We start from the raw sequence: 20,774 nt of genomic DNA on the forward strand, positions 1-20,774 counted from the left end.
AGCAGGGGATTTAAATGGCCACCACACTAATTGGTCAATAAAAATGGATGTGAGAGGGGAACAGATTCATGATTCTAGTGTTGAAAAGGGTCTTGTTACTCTGAACAATGGTACTCATACAAGAATTAAATTGGTGAACGGCGCAGTACAGAAATCTTCCCCTGACGTTACTCCAGAGTAAGCCAGCTTCTACAGATATAGCTTTAAAGTTCAGCTGCAATTGGTCAGTACTTAACGAAAATCTTGACAGCGATCACTTAATGATTAAATTAAATACCGATATTAATAAGTCAGATAGACATAAAAACAGACGCAACTTTAGAAAAGCCGACTGGCCTGGGCAAAGTATAGAAGCACTGCACAAGAAGAATTTACAGACTTCATCCTGCCAGAGAACCCACAAACGGCATATGACAAGTTCATTGATGCTACGGAAAGAGCTGCGAATGCCTCAATTCCTATAATTAAAATATGTGAGAATCCTCTTCGTCAGCAAAGATTTACTCCAAGACCCTACTGGAATCAAGATATATCTAAGGCCGTTGCAGAGAGACGTCGAGCGTTGGCAATCTTCAGGCGAAACCCTACACCGGATAATTTATCTGTTTTACAAAACAAAGTTAGTGTTGCTCAGCGGCTGATTCGACAAGGAAGTACTAAGGCGTGGCAAAAGTTTTGTGATAGTGTTGATAGTGCTACATCCTCTAGTGAAATGTGGAACAAAATGAAATGGCTGAAGGACTACAGAGCACATAGAACAACAATAAGTCGCGAGAAGGATGAGCATCTAGTTTAGCACCAGATTATGTAACACCCGCAGCCCCTACCTTTGCTATTAGCAATAACATATGTTTGTCGTCGCCAGTTTCGGTACATGAATTAAAGAACGCTATCAAACAATCTGATACAGCACCGGGCATGGATAATATATGTTATTCTATGATTAGGCATCTTCCAGATGTAGCCAAACATGTACTGGTAAATATATTTAATATGTTTTTATCTAGCAGCTTTCTCCCGATACAGTGGCGCAGCGTTCAAATAGTTCCTATACCGAAACTCGGTGCAGACATAAGGCAAGATGTGACCTTTAGACCAATTTCTCTGCTGTCCTGTCCATGCAAGACATTTCACACTCACACAATTCTTACACGTAGACTAGAATGGTATATCGAAAAGGGAAACCATTTTTCAGATGAGACTATAGGTTTTAGGAGATTCAGATCTTGCATGGACAATTTAACTAGGCTAGTGTCACGAATCCAGACTGGGTATACCAACGGGCTTGCCACGGTGGGCTGTTTCGTTGATATAGACAGTGCTTACAATAATTTGATATCAACCGTGAAGTTTCATTGTACAAACCGTAACCATACAATATTTTTTTATAATCTATGAATACACAATCTCACAAGTTTAATACATGTCATATTATTTATAAAATTATTTTTTTCTTTGTCATAGTTATAAAAATATCAAAAATATGTCATATTTACACAAAATTATCATGGATATACCGTAAAATTATTGAAAATAAAACACTAAGAAAAATGATGTTAATCACAGAATTTTGACTGGACTATAAAAAAGACGGGCATCTACCAAGATAAGCTGTTTACTATTTTCTACTGTTTTAAAGTAGGAGAATAATAGTCTAAAGGTTAGAAAGCGAGATCGGTAGCGGTTTTCTTATAAGATACTGTAACACCACTACTAACGCCATCCAGTGACGAGTAGCGGAACTACGCCATTAGGGACAATATATGTCGAGAAATGGCGCTGGCGTCGAAATAGAACACGCGAATACTTGGTCGACGTAGAATTCATCCTGTACTGTACTGTAATCGAATTATTTCAATTATAAAAGTAAAAGTTATTCCGCCGTTTGAATCGCAAACCACTCCAACCTGGTTACATCTGGCGCCCAACGTGGGGCGCCAGATGAAACCAGTATTTTTCAGTTTCATAGTTAAAAATACAGTTTCAGACTTAAAAATACTGCACGGCTATGCCCATGCTCAATGTCTTGTCGGAAGAAAAATTTAGTGTTATTTAAGTGATAGTTCAGTCATTGGAACCTGTTAAAAAGCTACAGTATTGCTACAAGACACACAACTAATGGGTACTCTCGTGTCCGCGTGCGCGCTGCGCACACGCCATAATGGCGGCCGAAAATATTAAGAAGTTAATAGCATCCAGAGGTCAATGCAAAGCTTCCATGACAAAAATGGAAAGGTTCCATCAACAAGATCCTAAACTGTTAACTATAGCTTAACTACTAGAAAAGCGTAACTGCACACCGTTTTCCAAAAATATCAAGATATCTGCGTTCAATTAGCAGTGTTAGACCCAGAACACGACAAAACACGACTTGGACGACGATACAGAAGATCGCTTTTATAACATAATGACAACTTTGGAGTGCACAATAAATGTGATTTATACTTAAAACAGCCCAACAAATTACACTGTATGCAGCAGAGGGCAGTGGGAAAAATGAGCAACTTATCAGATACTGAAATTTACACCGAAAACTACCTCTTTAGGGAATCCGTAACAAACAAAATTAAAATAATTTATAACGAAGCTACAACGAACTTTCACGCTTTGAAAAGCAGAACGTAATTTCTACCAAACACTGTTGCCTTTTTGCGACTCAGTTTCTGTTAGAATATCTGTATAGCCCTTGCCCTTAAGTAAGTAATTCAGGTTAGCTGTAAATAATATAATATAGTTGGTTCGTTACCTGTTTATGTTATTCTTTTCAGGTAAGGTAAGCGGAGTGCCTGGTCTGCATGGAAGGACCCTGCATTCACTGCAGCGTTTACATGTTTAGTTCTCCCACCTACCGTTAAAGAGATTACCGACGAACATATCATATCACTGGAGATGTTCACAAACAAAATGTACAATCCCCGGTGCGATTTGACACAGGTGAATGAAGCTCGACGCCAAATGTTTGTCACCGGCGAGAAGACCCTCTCTTTAATACCTCCTACTGCCGCTGCCCTCCTGGCTGGAGAAATATGGGGGCGTGCACTATAAGTCACGTAGCAACCCGACCATCTCCAGAGAAGTGGGGATGGAAGAGAAGACCAGACCTTTCATTAGAGGCTAATTGAGTGAATTAGACTATATATGGCATGCAGTTAAGAAGCTGGATAGGTGTGGATGCAAAATTGGATGCGAAACCAGCCGATAGTCATGCAAAAAAATAACCTTCCTTGCACCCCAGCCTGCAAAATTTGCCGGTGATTGCTATAACACGAGGTGCGCTATTATTTTCTCAATTTACGCCTTTTATGTACATAATCAAAGTTACTTCTCAAACAACCCTCGTAAAAGTCGTAAACAACCCACGTATTTAGGTTCGGTTTTGAAATCTTGAAAAACGTGTCTTAAAGTTTTAATTTTAAACTTATTAACACAAATGTTATGGCCAGTTTTTTAGTCTAAAATTGATGCCAAATTTCTCAAAGACAATGAACTTTGAAGTAGGTAAGTAAATATGGGATACTACGAGTATATTGCTTAAAGCCGTTGCTATTAATATGATAAGCTACAAAAAACATTAGAAAACTAAGGGATTCAGTACGAAGGTCATTGGCGTGAGGGAGCCCGTTAACAAAAACGATTACCCAGTGGGATCATATTTATATTTAGGGAGAGATTGCAGTAAAGGACGGCTTTATCAAGGTAATCCGTTCAGTTAATTACAGGCCTAATCTGAATTTGAACAGACAACGAGGTAGTCAAGCAGGCCAATATCAATAAATGCTAGATAAAAAAAAATGAGTTTCTTGCAACGTTTCTTCTCATCAAATGTCATTTCGAGATACAAGCAAATCCAAGAAGAATCAGCGATAGAAAGGAATTTAAAAACCCATTATAATTCCTTTTTTCCCATCAACACTCAACTTACACCCTGCGTCCCATGGGCATTGGGCATGGGCAAGGGCAGCATCCGCTCGGTGTACCCCTTACATTTAATTAGTGCCAAAAGTGCCTGTACGTGTTGACTACGAATCCGCGCACACCTCCCAAAGGTTCGGAACACCATTGTTCCGTGATAGAAAAGACATACAAGTATAACAACATCACAAAAAAAAACTGTCAGTTCAGAAAGACTGTCGGTCATAATTAAGACAATAATACAAAGAGTCGTTCAACATGGATTCTTAGTAATTGGTACAGTTTGCGACCAAAGACCTATCAATGTGGGTGCTTTGGATTTACTAAAGAGGTTGAGCGGAATTTCCATTGATGCCAATTACAGTCAATTATTTCCTTATTGATGGAACAAACATTTTTACACTATATGGCAAATGGAAGCATTTAATCGAACTCGAGGAGAAAAATTTAAACACTCTCCATTTCATGAAAATTTCGAAACGAGCAGTTCTGCCCAAATATAAAAGCAAAAGGAAAGTTAAACTAGCAGCACAAATATTAAGTAATACGGTTTCAGCCATACTGAAACTACAGGCAGAATCAGTTGATGACACTGCCAAAAATGAATTAATGCAGACTGCCGAAGTTATTGAAGATTTAGATCAGCTCTTTGACTGTACTAATGATCCGGCTAGCTACAAAGACATAAAAAAAAATAAACGAGAAAACGTATCAAAAACAAGTTTTCATCATAACAAATGGAGAACATATAATGAAAAATTAAAGTCTCAAATTTTTGAAAGCTGGCAACAATGTTACCTTGAAAAATGTTAGGTGTGTTAAAGGATACATAATATCAATTTCTGATATATGGGATTTTGTAAACGCCAGAGGAATGAAATATTTGAACCTGCGTCAACTGAACCAGGATTCGCTGGAAAATCTTTTTGGATTAATAAGGTAGTCCGACAAACAGGATTCCGACATGCTACCATTTTGGTTCAGCATTAAAATCGTCAATTTTGACGCGCTTAAGTACGCCAGCACTACGCGGTGCGAATTGTGAACAAGACGACAACCAAATCATTTTCGATTTCCACGATGTCGTTTTTGGAACGAAAAAAGAAGGAGGAACCTTAAATGAACAACAAATTCAAGAACCGCACGAGCAGATATCCCCTGAGGACGACGTGCCTGTCCTGCATTTGGCAGAAGATTTGGAGGAGGATGAAAATTTAGTAAATTTCTACAACCAGACAGCGGTTTACGTCAGTGGTTTTGTTGCAAAAAATATTAAACAGCCTTACTTGCAGCAGATGCTGCTCATTAGAATCAATTATTGATATTGTAGAACGAACAACACTAGTCGCTAAATTTGACAGACGAATGATAAATGGGCTGTACCACGAAGTAGTAGCTATGCTCGACAGTATCGCTGTTCCGATATTCATATACTCTTGAACTTCAGATCAAACGCTCAAAGCAAACGCGCAATGTAATGTAAATACAGTTTTGTAACGTTAATTTATAGTTACTTAGGTACATCATTGGAAACACAACCTGGAATACTTGAAAAATTGTTTAAAATGAATTCACGCATAATATCATTTTAAAATTACTTAATACCTGTGATAGGAAATATGTTCTTGCCCTTGGGTGTTTGCAATTTTTGGGCTGAGGCAGTTAATTATCACGCAACGAGGCATTTTTTAATTTTTTACGGACTATCGGCTGCAATGCAACAACTGACGTGCGTGGACTGTCAATAGCGACGGCCAACCTCGACGCTTGGTCAGAGTTCAGAAACGCGAAGTAAATGCATTTGCGTCATCTAGGGTATATTCAAGTCTGTGATTTTACCTTTATTATTTGGCAGAACATCTGTCGCATTCAAGATTTTTTTTTTTATTAATTGACAATTTTTTTTGTATCACAACATAGATATTTAAGCAATTAAGAGTGTTATTCAGAAAACCAAAGAGATAAGTTTTTTATTTTGCTGAAAAACAACTGTTTGTATACAGACAAACTCCTAAATACAACCTAAGGAATGGGATAAAAAGGAGTTAGAAAGGGGTAATTATGGCCACAAGCAAATGACACACAGACTTTTAACTGGACTAACTGGTGGCTGACATCAGATTTATATGCATTTCTGGTACCATTTTAAGGATTTACTCAGAATTCAAGTGAAGTCAAACTTCTGTCAAAATATTGTGTTCATCATTTCAAAAAGTAGCTGCTGAAGAGTTCAATATTTTTCTAGTGGTTTGGAAGCCCACTCTGCCAAGCTGTCTTCAAGTAATGTCAGTACCAGGCCACTCCAATAGCTTCATGATCTCCTGGCCTGCTGCCAGGGCATCCTCTTCCCTCATACTGTTCAATCGCTCAGTGACATGACGACTAAAGAACCAGTAATTATTGGTCTCCGAAGGAACATTGGACACTAACGGCTTCATAGCAATAAGGAGATCATCCAGGACTTTTTTACACTTGGTATTCTTTTTCTTTTTCGATATTGGAGCTCTGCGCCTAGGTCGGTCAGTTCTCTGGCCTCGCTGTCGGATTTGTAGAAGTTCTGGGTTGTCCATGTCTTCAAATTCAACTTTAACTTCCACATTGTCAGTTTCTTTGAAGTCCATGGAATAGCCCTGTGAAATAAAATAGCAAAACATATTAAAGAAAGGCGAAGAAACCTCTAATGAGATGGGACGATGACATAGCGCAGGTATCTGGCCGTACCTGGAGCAGAGTGGCATTAGATCGGAGAGAGTGGAAAAGGTTGGAGGAGGCCTTTGCCGAAGGGCAAGCAGACAAAGAATACAAAAGATGGGAGATAATAGAGAGATAAAGTGCAACTATATTCTATTCTCTGTTCTGTAAATAAAGGCTATTTTATTTTATTAAAAAAATAAAATAGGAAAGTTCTGAGTAAGAGTGTGTACAAGTTATAAATAAATAAAATAAATAAATAAATAAATATTATAGGACATTCTTACACAGATTGACTAAGTCCCACAGTAAGCTCAAGAAGGCATGTGTTGTGGGTATTCAGACAATGAAATATATAATTTACAAATACTTAAATACATAGAAAACACCCATGACTCAGGAAAAAATATCTGTATCATCATACAAATACCCTTACTGGGATTCGAACCCAGGACCATCGGCCTCGCAGTCAGGGTCACTACCCACTAGGCCAGACCGGTCGTCAAACAACAAATTGAGTTCACAAACATGACAATTTCCAAAAATATAACATAATTTTTCATACTTCATAGACATCTTCTTTTCTAGAACCTTCCCGGAGAAACTGCAGCGGTTTCCATAGCGGCCAGCATGGCACATAGACCTCTTCAAGAGTCTTGGCAGTCTCCCTGGACCGCTCGATACGACGCACGTTGTGGTTGTACGTACTTCGTATGTTCACCCAGCGATCACGGACGGAGCGAGCTGCCACAGACAATATCATGAATACATATTTTAAATAAGCTATTATCAGTAACCCACTTGATCAGAGTCAAGATAATGAATTTATAGTCAAATTAATAGGTACCGTAAAATACTATAACATTGCCCTTCCAACATAACACTTTCTGAAGCAAGCGTATTTGTAACTACTTTTAAGTTATCTCGCTTCTACTGAACGGTAACGTGGTGGGCAAAGTCATGTTGAAAGGGCAATGTTATAGTATTTTACGGTACCGTTTTTTTTTTTTTATCTACGTATTTAGAAGGAGCCTTTATCTATGGGACATGTCGGCTCCGTTGGGCCTCTACATTACATTACTCTACATTACATTAGTGTTGCTAGATATCAAAGAAATGGTACACGAACTTCGCATGTTTAGATAGGGGTTCCGCCAATATCGACTGGAAAACCCCAACATCTGTTGCTGTATAGCCCTCAGCTTCAAATAATTGTGCCCTCTTGTCCCGAGTCCGAACACATTCCAATAAAAAGTGCTGTACATCCTCCACAGAGTTAACAAACAAACGAGGTACCTACCAGTAAATCCACCGCCCAGTTTCGCAGCAAACTCAGCATAGGCCTTGTACTTCTGCTGTATGTGATGGTTAGTGTTTCCATATGGCTTCCAAATGAAGTCTCTTTGTCGCACGAACTCGACGAGATCCAGCTCTAATTTTCGCGTCCAATAACACGGTTTTCGCGGCATTTCACTAAAAAAGCTAATAGTCAAATCGTAAAAGACTACAGAGGTAAGGAAACGATTAAAGCTAAAGACAATGGTCTCTTTACTAATCTAATGTAATGATTCGGTGTACGATTTAATGAAGGCATCACAAATTGACACAATACCTATCTTCATGTTGCAGTGACAGGTGACACTGACACAGTGTTGCCAGGGCTCTGGAGTCCTAAGTTACGTTTCGTTTCCCTAAAAGTCACGTTTTTGCTGCTTAAGTCACATTTTTATATTATTGTATTGTATGGGTAGGTATAGCTGGTCAAGCAAATCTTGTCAGTACAAAAAGCCGCGAAATTCAAATTTTCTATGAGACGATATCCGTTTTCAAATTTGACGCCTTTTTCTACTGACAAGATCTGCTTGACCAACTTTAAATCGATTTTCAGATTCAGAAAATAATATATTTCACAAAAAATGTACTAACTTTATATGATTTTTCTTTTTGAAACACACATTTTCATACTTAATGCTATTTGTGATCGATTTCATGAATTTTAAGGCGTATCCAGACTAGTCAATTTTTCGCCAATCTGATTAAATTGCCCGATCGAATCAGGACGTGCGGACGCAAACGCCAATTTGGCTCGCCGAATTAAATCGCCGATTATGACCGATATTACCGATAAAACGGAGTACGGGCGCAAGAATACCAATTTGTGACGCCAGTATTTTCTTTTTGGGGCATTTTTTCAATTTAGGGGTACTAATATTAATATCACCATAAATCAATTGATATTTTTGTTCCTGAAAATAATCAATTCTACCAGCAAAATTTGCACTTGATTACTTTGCCTCACATGTGGATAAAATGCAACTTTCTTATCAGTTTTTGAACAATCACGAGAGCCTTTAAGCGGTATCCAGACGGGATGAACAAATCGACTGATTTGATCAGAAATAAAATTGGCGTCAATCTCCGATTTAAGGCGTATTCAGATTCGTCAAATTTTCGCCAATCTGATTAAACTGCCCGATCGAATCAGAGGCCGCGAGAGGCGTATAGATAACTACTTGGTATACTATCAAACTAAATAACACCGTCATGTCAAAGTAACAAGTCTCATTTTGCCACGAGTATTATAATAAACGTGATGGTGGATGTAAAAGTGCAAGTGCAAGTGTCAACTTGGGTGCGTTCACTGCGTTCCTAAATAATACGAATTGCAGAATTAAACTTGTCCAAACTTCGACTAGCTTAAAAAGTCACAAAAATTGCCTCATGATCGAAAGTCACGCACATGTCACACGAGAAGGCCAAAATTCACGAAAAATGTGACTTTTGTGACCATCTGGCAACACTGCACTGACAGCGCTCTATGCTCTAAATTAAAAAACCGGGCAAGTGCGAGTCGGACTCGCGCACGAAGGGTTCCGTACCATAATGCAAAAAAAAAAAACAAAAAAAAGCAAAAAGAAAACGGTCACCCATCCAAGTACTGACCCCTCCCGACGTTGCTTAAAAATCACGTTTGTTGTATGGGAGCCCCATTTAAATCTTTATTTTATTCTGTTTTTAGTATTTGTTGTTATAGCGGCAACAGAAATACATCATCTGTGAAAATTTCAACTGTCTAGCTATCACGGTTCGTGAGATACAGCCTGGTGACAGACGGACGGACGGACGGACGGACGGACGGACGGACGGACGGACGGACAGCGAAGTCTTAGTAATAGGGTCCCGTTTTACCCTTTGGGTACGGAACCCTAAAAAAATCTCCCTTATTGACATAGAAGGTAGGATCCTATGGAAGTGGTATACGCGTGCCTCCGTGACTTCCGTGAGGAAAAAAACCTTGGGAGGCGGCATTCGCACTATTTCCCCTCTGCCGAGGTACAAGATTAGCGCGTCAATCTAATCTAGCGCGGGTAATAAAACTAGTTGCACTTGGATTTTTCACTAGACCGAGTCCAAACGCGCGCGTGAACACTGCTGCACAAAAATGCCTGTTTGCTCGATTTTTTGTTATAAAAAGAGGTCGGGGACATCAAATTTACAAAAATAAAGTGTTACATTTCACATGTAATATTTATTTTTACATATCATACGTTTAATTACATTTAAATACAATTATTATATTTTAGTCTCAAGTAATTGTTGGATTTATCGATTTTGCTCGCTCAGTACAAATTGCGGTTCGGTCGAGCGACAAATCCGACTTCTCATCTCTCAGAATACAACACGGATTTAGAATTAATAATCCGGATTGTGTACACTGGCCAAAAAGTGTGTCCACATGAGAGGTTAAACCTGAGCCCTGCATCTCTTTCTAATTAGGGTGACCATAAGTCACATGAATGTGGAATATTAGCATAAGATGGATTATATAGTTTGATTAGTTTGGCCAGGTTCTTTTCTCATTCGCACATAATCAGAGAGAATAATACTGTATTTTCCCTATGCTAGTATAATTGCCCCAGAAAAGAGATGGATAGTCATTTTCCCTTCTGTAAAACGCTTCACACAACCTTACTTAATTTAGTCGTTATAAAAGCTTTTAGTCGTTATAAAATCTATTACAGATGGGATGAGCGTATTGGATCGCGATCAATGCGATCATGGTCGATTGTGAGGAAGGTGGTCCGCCGTACGTCCATCAAAGACACAGCTATAAGAGAGAGCGAGACAGATATCCAGGGTCGGGTAAAACGTTGTAGTTGCACTAGGTAACTAGGTAATTCGCAAATCGTATCGATCAAAAACACTGCCATTGGTCGTGTTTTAATTAATCACCACTCATTGCGAATTTAATTCCTACTTTTAACACTTGTTTCGCAAATAACTTTGTAGTTATTATTACTATGCCGACTGGTTATCGATACTAGTCATTTTGTCAAGCCCTAGCGTTGCGTAACAATTTATGTTTTTACACGAAATTATCTTGATTATTGACTAAAATGATAAAATATTGGCACACAACGAAATAAAAACTTACATTTAACCGTGTAAACCGGCATCTTACACTATTTATGCTCTTCATAATTTAACAAAATACCTATCACTATCAATATCATACTCATGGTGTGTTAATATACAAGTAATCCCGCACCCGATTTATAACTCTCACCCCCAGGTCGAGGCATTGTGGCTAAACTTGAAATATGAAAGTTATACAATTACAATTGCAGGAATATATCGCCCAACACATTACACGTTTGAAGATACTGATAGAATATTATTTGAAACAATTAATAAAGCTGCTATGGATCCTAACCCTCTGATAATAATGGGTGATTTTAACTTGCCTGACCTCAAGTGGCCGTTGGATGACGTTGATACCGGCAAGTACAACACGCTTCATGCTAGCTTTCTCGATATGTTTGTAAACAGTAACCTAAACCAACTAGTGACCGAAATAACAAGGAAGCGGAATAGTGAGGAATCTTTACTTGACCTAATTATGTGCAATGAAGAAAACCTTTGTACTAAAGTAGAATACTACCCTAACATAGGAAAAAGCGACCACCTAGTACTCGTAGCAACATTACAGATTGAGCTAAAATCAAACAGAAGTACCTGTACGCAAGAAGTAAGAAGAAACTTTTTTAAAGCTGATTTTCAGGAAATTATGAACACCATTTCAACAAACACAACCGATTTCACAGACATGGACAACATTGATGAAGCTTGGAAACTATTTAAGACGAAATCACACACTGCTATCGAGACCCATTGATACATAGAAACGAAATACCAAAGGAAATTGGCTATAATTAACTAGAAGTATGCATAGGATAAATTAGACATAAAGGATAGACATTAGGTTTCTAAAACACGTATGTCAATATCATAGACAATATGTAGAAGGCAAAAGGAGATTATATGTCATTCTCCCCCTCTATGATTTCTTCGTTCGGGTCCAGGATGTAGTCGTTAAGATGTTGAGGCATTTTCTTAGACCTCGTAGATCTACGGAAGATCCGTGAAGGCGGAGCGTCTTGTGGTGGAGTACTGTAGATCTCTTGGTTATTATTAAGTGTACCTACATCAACAGGATTTTCTTGTTCTTCGTCTAATGTGGGAATATCAGATCCTCCATCAGTAGCCGTTCCGTCGGGTATAGAGCCTTCATCATCCGATAAGGGAAGAGGCGCTAAGTGTCTGTTAGATACGGTAGACTCCTGTCCATTACGTCGTCGTACATACGAATAGTTCGGATTACTGTGTAGTAACTCGACTTCTTCGACGTAGGGGTCTGTTTTCGATCGAACAAATTTCTTAAGTAAGACAGGTCCCGGAACGAGCCATGACGGGAGCGACTCACCGACTGGTGTTCTCCGAGGGAAATTAAATAGCTTCTCGTGTGGAGTGGCATTTATCGAAGTGCAAAGGAGCGATCGTACGCAGTGGAGAGAAAGTTTCAAGACTTGTTCCCAGTTTTCGATTGGCAGGTTCTTCGATTTTAAGGATAGCTGTATAGCTCGCCAGAGGGTGCCGTTAAGCTTTTCCACTTGCCCGTTACCCTGAGGGTTGTAGGGAGTAGTGCGAGAAGTGGCAATGTTACATTTCTTGAGGAAATTTTGTATTTCTTCCGACATGAAGCAGGATCCCCTGTCACTATGTATATATAAGGGCTGGCCATAATCGAAGAAAAGTTCTTTTAAGCACTTGATGACAGTCGCCGAAGATGTGTCAGGACATGGGTATGCGAAAGGATAGCGTGAGAATTCATCAATTATTGTAAGAATATATTTGTTGTTTGTGTTCGAAGGCAAAGGTCCTTTAAAATCTACATTCAATCGTTCGAAAGGCGATAAAGCTTTAATCAAAGTGCCATTTGCTTTGGCAAAGCGTGGTTTGATTTCTGCGCATACGCGACATGAAGCAGTCATCTTTTTGACATCGTCTAAGTTGTATGGTAGATTCTTTAGCTTGATCCAGTGATACATTCTAGTAATACCAGGGTGAGAAAGCGCATCGTGTAATTCGTATAGCTTATTATGGTTCATAAATGCGCAAACTCTTGAAAGAGCGTCAGCAGCAGTATTCTGAGACCCTGGTCTTAGTGTTCCGTACAAAACTTTGTTCACGGAACACTTATGGGATCACTTCGGTCTTGCAAATTAGTTAAATACGTTTTTCTCAGAAACCGTTTGACATAGATACCTAAAATTTGGAACAGTTATAGCAATTACCACCACTCATATTGTATATAAGTCAAAACTGCTTATTTCTTGTTAAAGGGGGAAATTTAGGGGGTTGAGAGGGGTAGGCTGAAACTTTTTTCATTTGTAAGAATCGTGTGGGGTACCATTAGAAAGCTTGCAAAAAATTGAGTCGATGGACTGATTTTGACTTCATTTTAGACTGCAATAGTTTCGTCAAAAAATGCATTTAAAGTTGCAAGTTTTCATACAAAAATTTTCACCTCTGTCCTGGCGATTTTCGCGAAAACTATAGCTAACAGGCAGCTGACCAGTCAATATCCAACTAAAACAAGCATGGAGACGGCGGGAAAATTATCAGGTTAACTCTATCTTTATTAGTTTTTAAACTGCAGCCTGATCTTTGGTTGCTTAGGGCTAGCTAACTGATGCTTACATTGCACTGGTCATTTCATATTAGGCAGTAGTTTTAACGAGAAACATCCTTAGTTAAAACTTTGGCATTGAAATTTATGACTTATGTCTTTGATACAAAGTTTAATTCTGCTTGCTTATTTTTGTGGGATATTTAATTTTATCTGAATAGCCTACTATAAGTATGAGAGAGATCTACAAAATACGACCTTATTATATTGCAAATAAGTTTAAATTTCGAACGGGCTTTCCAACCAATGGACTAGGTATCTCAAAAATCTGAAAAATTCAAATTAAGAATTCCGTTCTTCACTGTCGTTGTGTTTTTTTTTCACATTAGGACACAGAGTTAGTAAGGCGTATAGAAATAATAAAGTCATTTAATATTTATTAACAGCTATGGCCTCATCTATAGATTTTATTGAGAGTATCTGATTCGTCGAAACAATATATATACACAATATTTCTTTTCATTAAGTACCATTACATTTATGTATTAATTGTATAATTATAATATGTATTAATTATATTTAGTACTTAATGTATATTTTTGAACGGATCGGTGAGCAACAAAATTCAGGGCTATAACCACGAAAATAGAAGTTCGCAAATTGCGGGCATTTTTCTCTGTCACTCTAATTACGCCTTCATTGGAGTAAAAGAGAAAGATCCCCGCAAATTGCGAATTTCGATTTCGCGGTAGCCCCTCAGTCCTGTTACGAGAAAATAATTATGGAAGACATTAATAGTATATGACAGTTAAATATCACAGTTTTTGGAAACAAAGGTGAAATTGACGAAATATTTAAAGTAAGCCGGACCCGGACCCGGGTATCTCCTTAAACTCCCAAGACCACCGGTGGACGGGCAGCAGCGTCCCTCAAATTCGGTGTACTCGACTGCGATCGCCAACCCGCCTGCCAAGCGTGGCGATTATGGCATACACCCCCCAAAAGGGGGAGGCCTATGTTCAGCAGTGGACGTCTTATGGCTGAGATGATGATGATGAGATGATAAACGCTACCGTGGGCGTGAACGTAATTTACTTTCTATGCATCTCGCTCGTACTGACACTGACATATTAGTGCGAAAGAGATATACCTATAGGAAGTAAATTACGTTCACGATATCGTTTATGTCAATGCCAAACTGATGGTAGCCGTACGGAACACTAAATGCCTCGAGCTATCTCGGGCTTGGCCAAATTATTTTGTATGGAGTTATCGTTCTTCTCCTAGTGAGTATTATATTCTTTGCTCCACACTCGCACACTGGCGGCGATTTCGCAGTTTGGTTTGCGGCAAGATGGCGGAAAAGCATCAGCTGATCGAGTTTAACTGTTAGTTATCTATGGCATCATACGTGATTTAGCTGTTTTTCCATTTTGTTTTATTGTAAAACCGTAAAATATAGCTGCTTAGTATAATATAATCATAATATAGTTCATATTTATCTTGCCACAGAGGAGCCGAAATATTGTGTAATGTGGAGTCTTGCAAGTTCGCGCTTCGCGTCTCCTTTGACGCGGGCCGAAATACCGATAAAAAACGGAGAACAAGGCGCGAAGGCGTGAACAATCTGCGAAATCGACGCCACACTTGCGTTCGCGGCTTCGCCCGCGATTCACGCGCATAGTCTGGAGGGGGCTTAACAAAATCGATTTAAAGTTGGTCGAGCAGATCTTGTAAGTAGAAAAATGCGGCAAATTTAAAAAATGTACGCGCAAAGGGATATCGTCTCATAGAAAATTTGAATTTCGCGCCTTTTTCTACTGACAAATTTTGCTTGATCAGCTATACCTACCCATACAATTCAATGATATAAAAAGCGGCCAAGTGCGAGTCGGACTCGCCCATGAAGGGTTCCGTAACAGCAAGTAACATAATAAAATTGCGGTTTACGGTTTATGACGTATTAAAAAAAAAACTACTTACCAAATCTTGTTCAAACCAATTTTCGGTGGAAGTTTGCATGGTAATGTACATCATATATTTTTTTTAGGTTTATCATTCTTTTATTTTAGAAGTTACAGGGGGGGGGGGGCACACATTTTACCACTTTGGAAGTGTCTCTCGCGCAAACTATTCAGTTTAGAAGATACTGATATTAGAAACCTCAATATCATTTTTGAAGACCTATCCATAGATACCCCACACGTATGGGTTTGATGAAAAAAAAAATTTTGGGTTTCAGTTCTATGTATAGGGGAACCCTAAAAATTTATTGTTTTTTTTTATATTTTTGTATGAAAATCTTAATGCGGTTCACAGAATACATCTACTCACCAAGTTTCAACAGTATAGTGCTTATACTTTCGGAAAAAAGTGGCTGTGACATACGGACGGATAGACAGACAGACAGACAGACATGACGAATCTATAAGGGTTCCGTTTTTTTGCCATTTGGCTACGGAACCCTAAAAATGTGACTTAAGCAGCAAAAACGTGACTTTTAGCGAAACGAAACGTAACTTAGGACTCCAGAGCTCTGGCAACACTGCGTTGCGTCGTACACGCTAGGTTTTTTGTTCGTCCTTTCCGTGATCTTTCTTTATCGCTCATGAAAAGCAAAAACATAAGATTATGTTACAAGATGACGGTGTTTCGCCGTTTTTGTAGTAAGCCGGTTATGACTGCCAAATTCAAACGGATGCATTTTGCTTTGGGACGCTTCAATGGTAAGATTTTGTAATGACACTGAAAATTTTCTGATGTTTTGTAAAGTTCATTTGAATGTAAAGTGTGTTTCTAAGTAAATTGGAATAATTTTAAATGTAATTTTTTTCTATTTTTAGTTTCTGCTAAATATGGCTGAGGTTCAGAACATACTATGGTTTATTTGGACTTCTCTGATAGAAGCAAACATTGCAAGTCCTTGAGCGCCGGTGCAGTTGCTTTGAAAGCAATTTTGAGGACTGAAATGAACTGTCAGGTACCTATAGATATATTTTTTATCATTATTATAACACTTTCATATCACCTTTAAAAACAAAGTTGAAATAACATTGTATTACTTATTTACTGGATAGATAAGTGTGTGAAAAATTTTGAATGTTTATGCTAGTTGATTCCCCAATCAACCATACGAAAAGTTTCACTTTAAAGTGTCTTGTCAAGTCCCCACTTAATTTACAGCATTTTAAAAATGTAAACCAAGGGCCAGTAGTGCATGTGGATGCTTCTGTACTATTTCTGTTAGGCACAATTGACTAAAGAATACCTTAAGGCCCATTTGCACCATTCTACTAACCCGAGGATAACTGGTTAAACCTGGAGTTACCATGGTTACCAGTACAATTTGACATTAGGTTATTAGGTTTAACCGCTTAACTCAGGGTTAGTGGCATTAAATATGGTTTTTACTTATTTCTCCTGTTGTGCAATAAAGTTTAAATAATAATTATAAAATTGTTAATTTTCTCTTTTCAGGTCTGGGGGTCGATAATGAAGAAACCATGTGGATAAATTCTTGACCACCAAGATATGATGTTTCTAAAGCCATGTTTTGGCGTTCTTTGGATTTCCGCTTGCAACTGCTCTAAAAGCAGTAACCTCGGCTAGTATTTCCACCGCCACCGGTGTACTATCTGGGATTGCTTTCCTAAACTCTTTTAGATCATGTCTGAGTCTGTCAATGTCAATAAAGGCACTTAGGTTTTCCGTTGCATTAATCTTGTTGCTTTTTGTGGCGCTTTTTGTTCTTTTCTGGCTGTGGCATTCTCCTTTGAAAGCTCCTTGAGAGGTTGAACCGTGTCATGCTCAAACAACTTCCTGTAGAACTTATCTCTATGCCTATGGTTCCGGGTCCAACTAAGAGTGTGAAGCTAGGCTATCATACTTTTCTAAGTCTAGGGGTGGTAACAATGCCGTCTTCACTAGCCTTACTAGAGACTGCTTCCTTGTTCAGCTTATTGATAATTTCTGCTGCTACCAACACTTTTTTCAAAGAAAAAAGTTGTATTACTTGCAATTATTTAAAAATATTGAGAATGTAACTTAATTCATAACTATAAAAATCTCTTTCTTGAGTCTAAAAAGTGTTAGGTTAACCTAATTGTGAAATATTTTGTAATTTTTTATTGGTAATCATCTAAATACTAAGATAAAAATGACTCAAATGAAAAATTAATAATGGGGGGAAAGCTATTTTATTTTATGATCAATGATTTTGTATTAATAATATACCTAATACAAAATCATTGTTGGGATAGAAATCAAATTGTTCTTTTTATATTTTGTGGAGTTCTATTAGTAGGTTCTTTTCTATGGTTGTATTCTCCTTTTTAGGGTTTTTTGGACTGTTTGGTCCTTGCTAGTTGTTACTCATTTGGTCCTCCTTCGTGTAAAAATAATAATGTTTAATCTTTATTTATGGGTTCATTGGCAATGTGGGTGTAAGTAAAAACTGAAAAGTGTCATTCATGCTATGGGGCATAGAAATAGTACATTTCGATGCTAGTGCGGAAGGTATGTCATTACTTCACGAGTACCGAGATATCTTGCCACGAGCCGCAGGCGAGTGGTAAGACTCGGGACGAGTGAAGAATGACATTTCCGCACGTGTATCGAACGACGTTTTTTAATACAGTTGCGAAAAAATAAGAAAAACATTGTTAATCGTACACTAAACAAAAGTGGTAACAGTGACAGCTCGGTTAGACGTCGTCTTTAAGTATATTATATCTATGGCGTTTGGCAGCTATTCCGTTCCATTCAGTCAACTTATTAAGAACGGAATTTTCAATATTGAATATTAAAAAATAAACGTGTTATAATGATGAAGAGGTAAGTAATTAAATATGAAATATGTAATATTTTTCGTATTCTTACATTAACGGTAGGTTTTTATGCTGATTACGACGTTTAAAGGAAACTAATATTAACACTCATCAATAAGTAGTCGTGAATTGGAACAAGTATAAATTTAAAAAAATTGGAAAAGTAAAAAGCACTAGTTCGAGATAACCAACTTTCCGCACGCTAAACAGCTACGTAAAGTAGCACTTTTTGAGCAACTGTATTAAAAAAAATATTTTGAAGTTTTAAAAGTTTGATGACTTCAAAATTAGACCAGCGGTGGAACAAAAATGGGTTTTGATAACATTAAAGTTTTTTCTTTTTTGATATGTTATTGTAAGCATGTTAAATAACATTCATGTAAAAAGTTAGAAAATTTTAGGTGGAGCGTTCGGCCATATTTAAATTTTCAATTTTTGCTAAATAACTATGTAAATATAAAATTAAAGTTACAAAAAACTTTAACATATTCAATAACACTTTAATTTATTCACAATATTCGGTTTTTAGAAATCTGGAACAGCTGCTTTCTGGTGAACGTAAAAACAGGAATTATTATGTAAATACAGAATTAGAGTAGCTGATATTGCAAAATTACGATATTATCTATCAACTTAGTATACATGTAAAAAGTTAGAAATGTAGACAATGTGCTTGTCTAGATATTGATTTCTCGTTAAGCAGTATAGCCAATATTGAATTAAAGTTTGTAGAGTTAATATTACACGGTCATAATAAAGATCTTACTTCTCACACAAAAGATTAGAAATATAAAATCACGGCGACACTAAATACTGATACGTAAGTATGCATTCCGAGCTTATATTAAGTTACATTTCAAACGCGCGGCGTTTGCGCGCGCCGCGCTGTGCGCCGTGGCAGGAGGCAGCGATCGACGGTCGCGGGCTAGCGGTTAGCGCAGTGCCCTTAAAAATACGCAAAGCGTTTATAAAATTATTATCAATGGTAAATAGTTATTTTACACAGTACACTAATGGAAACTTACCTTCCCTTATTTATTTCTATATGTACTAGGGATTGCCCGCGGTTTCGTTTACGTAGAATTCGTTATCGGGTTAAGTATAGAAATAATAGATACATTTGAAAATTATTTTAGGTGCATTGTCATACAGATAACTACCCTTGTTAAAGTATTCTTCAAATTCAATACACAGGTGTCATTTCAATATAATTTTGCGTAATTTGGCGCTTTTAGGTTATAAATGACTAGCGACATACATTTTATAAGAGCGATCATCTCCGATAATATTTACTTTATCATAAAATCAATTTCAAACTAACGTTATTCAATATTTATCATTTTAAAGTCAATATTACCAACCAACTGATCCAATTTACCTACGGTAACAACTCAAAATTTGCATCAAATTAAATGCCACTTTTCTTATCCGTTTCGAACAATCAAGAGGGCCTTTACGAGCTGATGTGGTGAAAATTTTATTTAACCTTCGTCCCTTGAAACCTTTCACTACGCTCAAGGTTCAACTTTACGAACCACTCGCTCCGCTCGTGGTTCAATTTTAGAATGTTTGAATTTGTGAATGTGCTTCCTGCCTCGCACAGCCAAACTGTGGAATGAACTGTCCGATACGACCTTCAAACCTTCAAAGACCCCCATCTTAAAGGTCGGCAACGTGCTTGCAACCCTTCTGGTGTTGCGGGTGTCCATGGGCGGCGGTAATCGCTAACCACCAGGTGATCCGTCTGCTCGTTTGCCTCCTATTTAATAAAAGAAATTGTTTCGCTTGTTTGGGTATCAATATTAGCACGAGCGGTTAATCAACAACTTTTCCCCTTGTAAAACAAATAAATAAGGTAGGTGAGGTGCAGGCATATGAGGCCCGGCGGGTAACAAGGCCCAGCATTCAAAAATAGCAGTTGCTCCCTATTATTCCCAATTATTCTGAATTTGCACTTGTTGCTAAGAAGGCCCACTGTCAGTGCAGGTAAAAAGGTCTAGTCCCGGGCCTTATTGAACGTATGAGATGAAATATTAGATTAAAATATTTTAAGATAATTTTCAATATTTTTAATCTCTTATTAATAAGGTCGATTTGAAGAAACTTCTATGAAATTATGACTTATAAATAACACTTGCACTGTGTGGGCTGTCAAAATTGCTGCAGACTTTTCTTGGTCTAACTCTAATATTTTTTCACTTGCTTTATTGACCTAAAGACGTTTTAAAGAATCAAAAAGTCTAATAACATTGAGGCACTTATACTTTTTAAAGGCAGTAACTAATTACAAGTGACTTTTTTTTGTTAATACATAGGTCGGTGGAATTTCCATGTTTGGCGGTCCTCCGCCTCTTTGACAGCCCGATACGACACGA

General features: G+C 37.8%; 1 protein-coding gene and 1 long non-coding RNA gene across 2 annotated transcripts; one reads left to right on the forward strand and one right to left on the reverse strand.

Moving 5' to 3' along the window:
- Positions 1-712: 712 nt before the first annotated feature.
- LOC134670848 (uncharacterized) lies at positions 713-8,207 on the reverse strand. The gene is made up of 3 exons (XM_063528667.1): positions 7,904-8,207; positions 7,169-7,347; positions 713-6,542 (listed from the first exon to the last, which is right to left on the reverse strand). The coding sequence occupies exons 1-3, from the start codon at positions 8,070-8,072 to the stop codon at positions 6,189-6,191; spliced, it is 702 nt and encodes a 233-aa protein (XP_063384737.1). The 5' UTR covers positions 8,073-8,207; the 3' UTR covers positions 713-6,188.
- A 7,925-nt stretch (positions 8,208-16,132) lies between these two features.
- Positions 16,133-18,651, forward strand: LOC134670572 (uncharacterized). Its single transcript, XR_010099092.1, has 3 exons — positions 16,133-16,299; positions 16,417-16,553; positions 17,051-18,651. It is a non-coding gene; the product is annotated as an uncharacterized LOC134670572 (long non-coding RNA).
- The last annotated feature ends 2,123 nt before the right edge of the window (positions 18,652-20,774 follow it).

This window comes from Cydia fagiglandana, chromosome 14, assembly GCF_963556715.1.
Source record: "Cydia fagiglandana chromosome 14, ilCydFagi1.1, whole genome shotgun sequence".
Classification (NCBI taxonomy): Eukaryota; Metazoa; Arthropoda; class Insecta; order Lepidoptera; family Tortricidae; genus Cydia; species Cydia fagiglandana.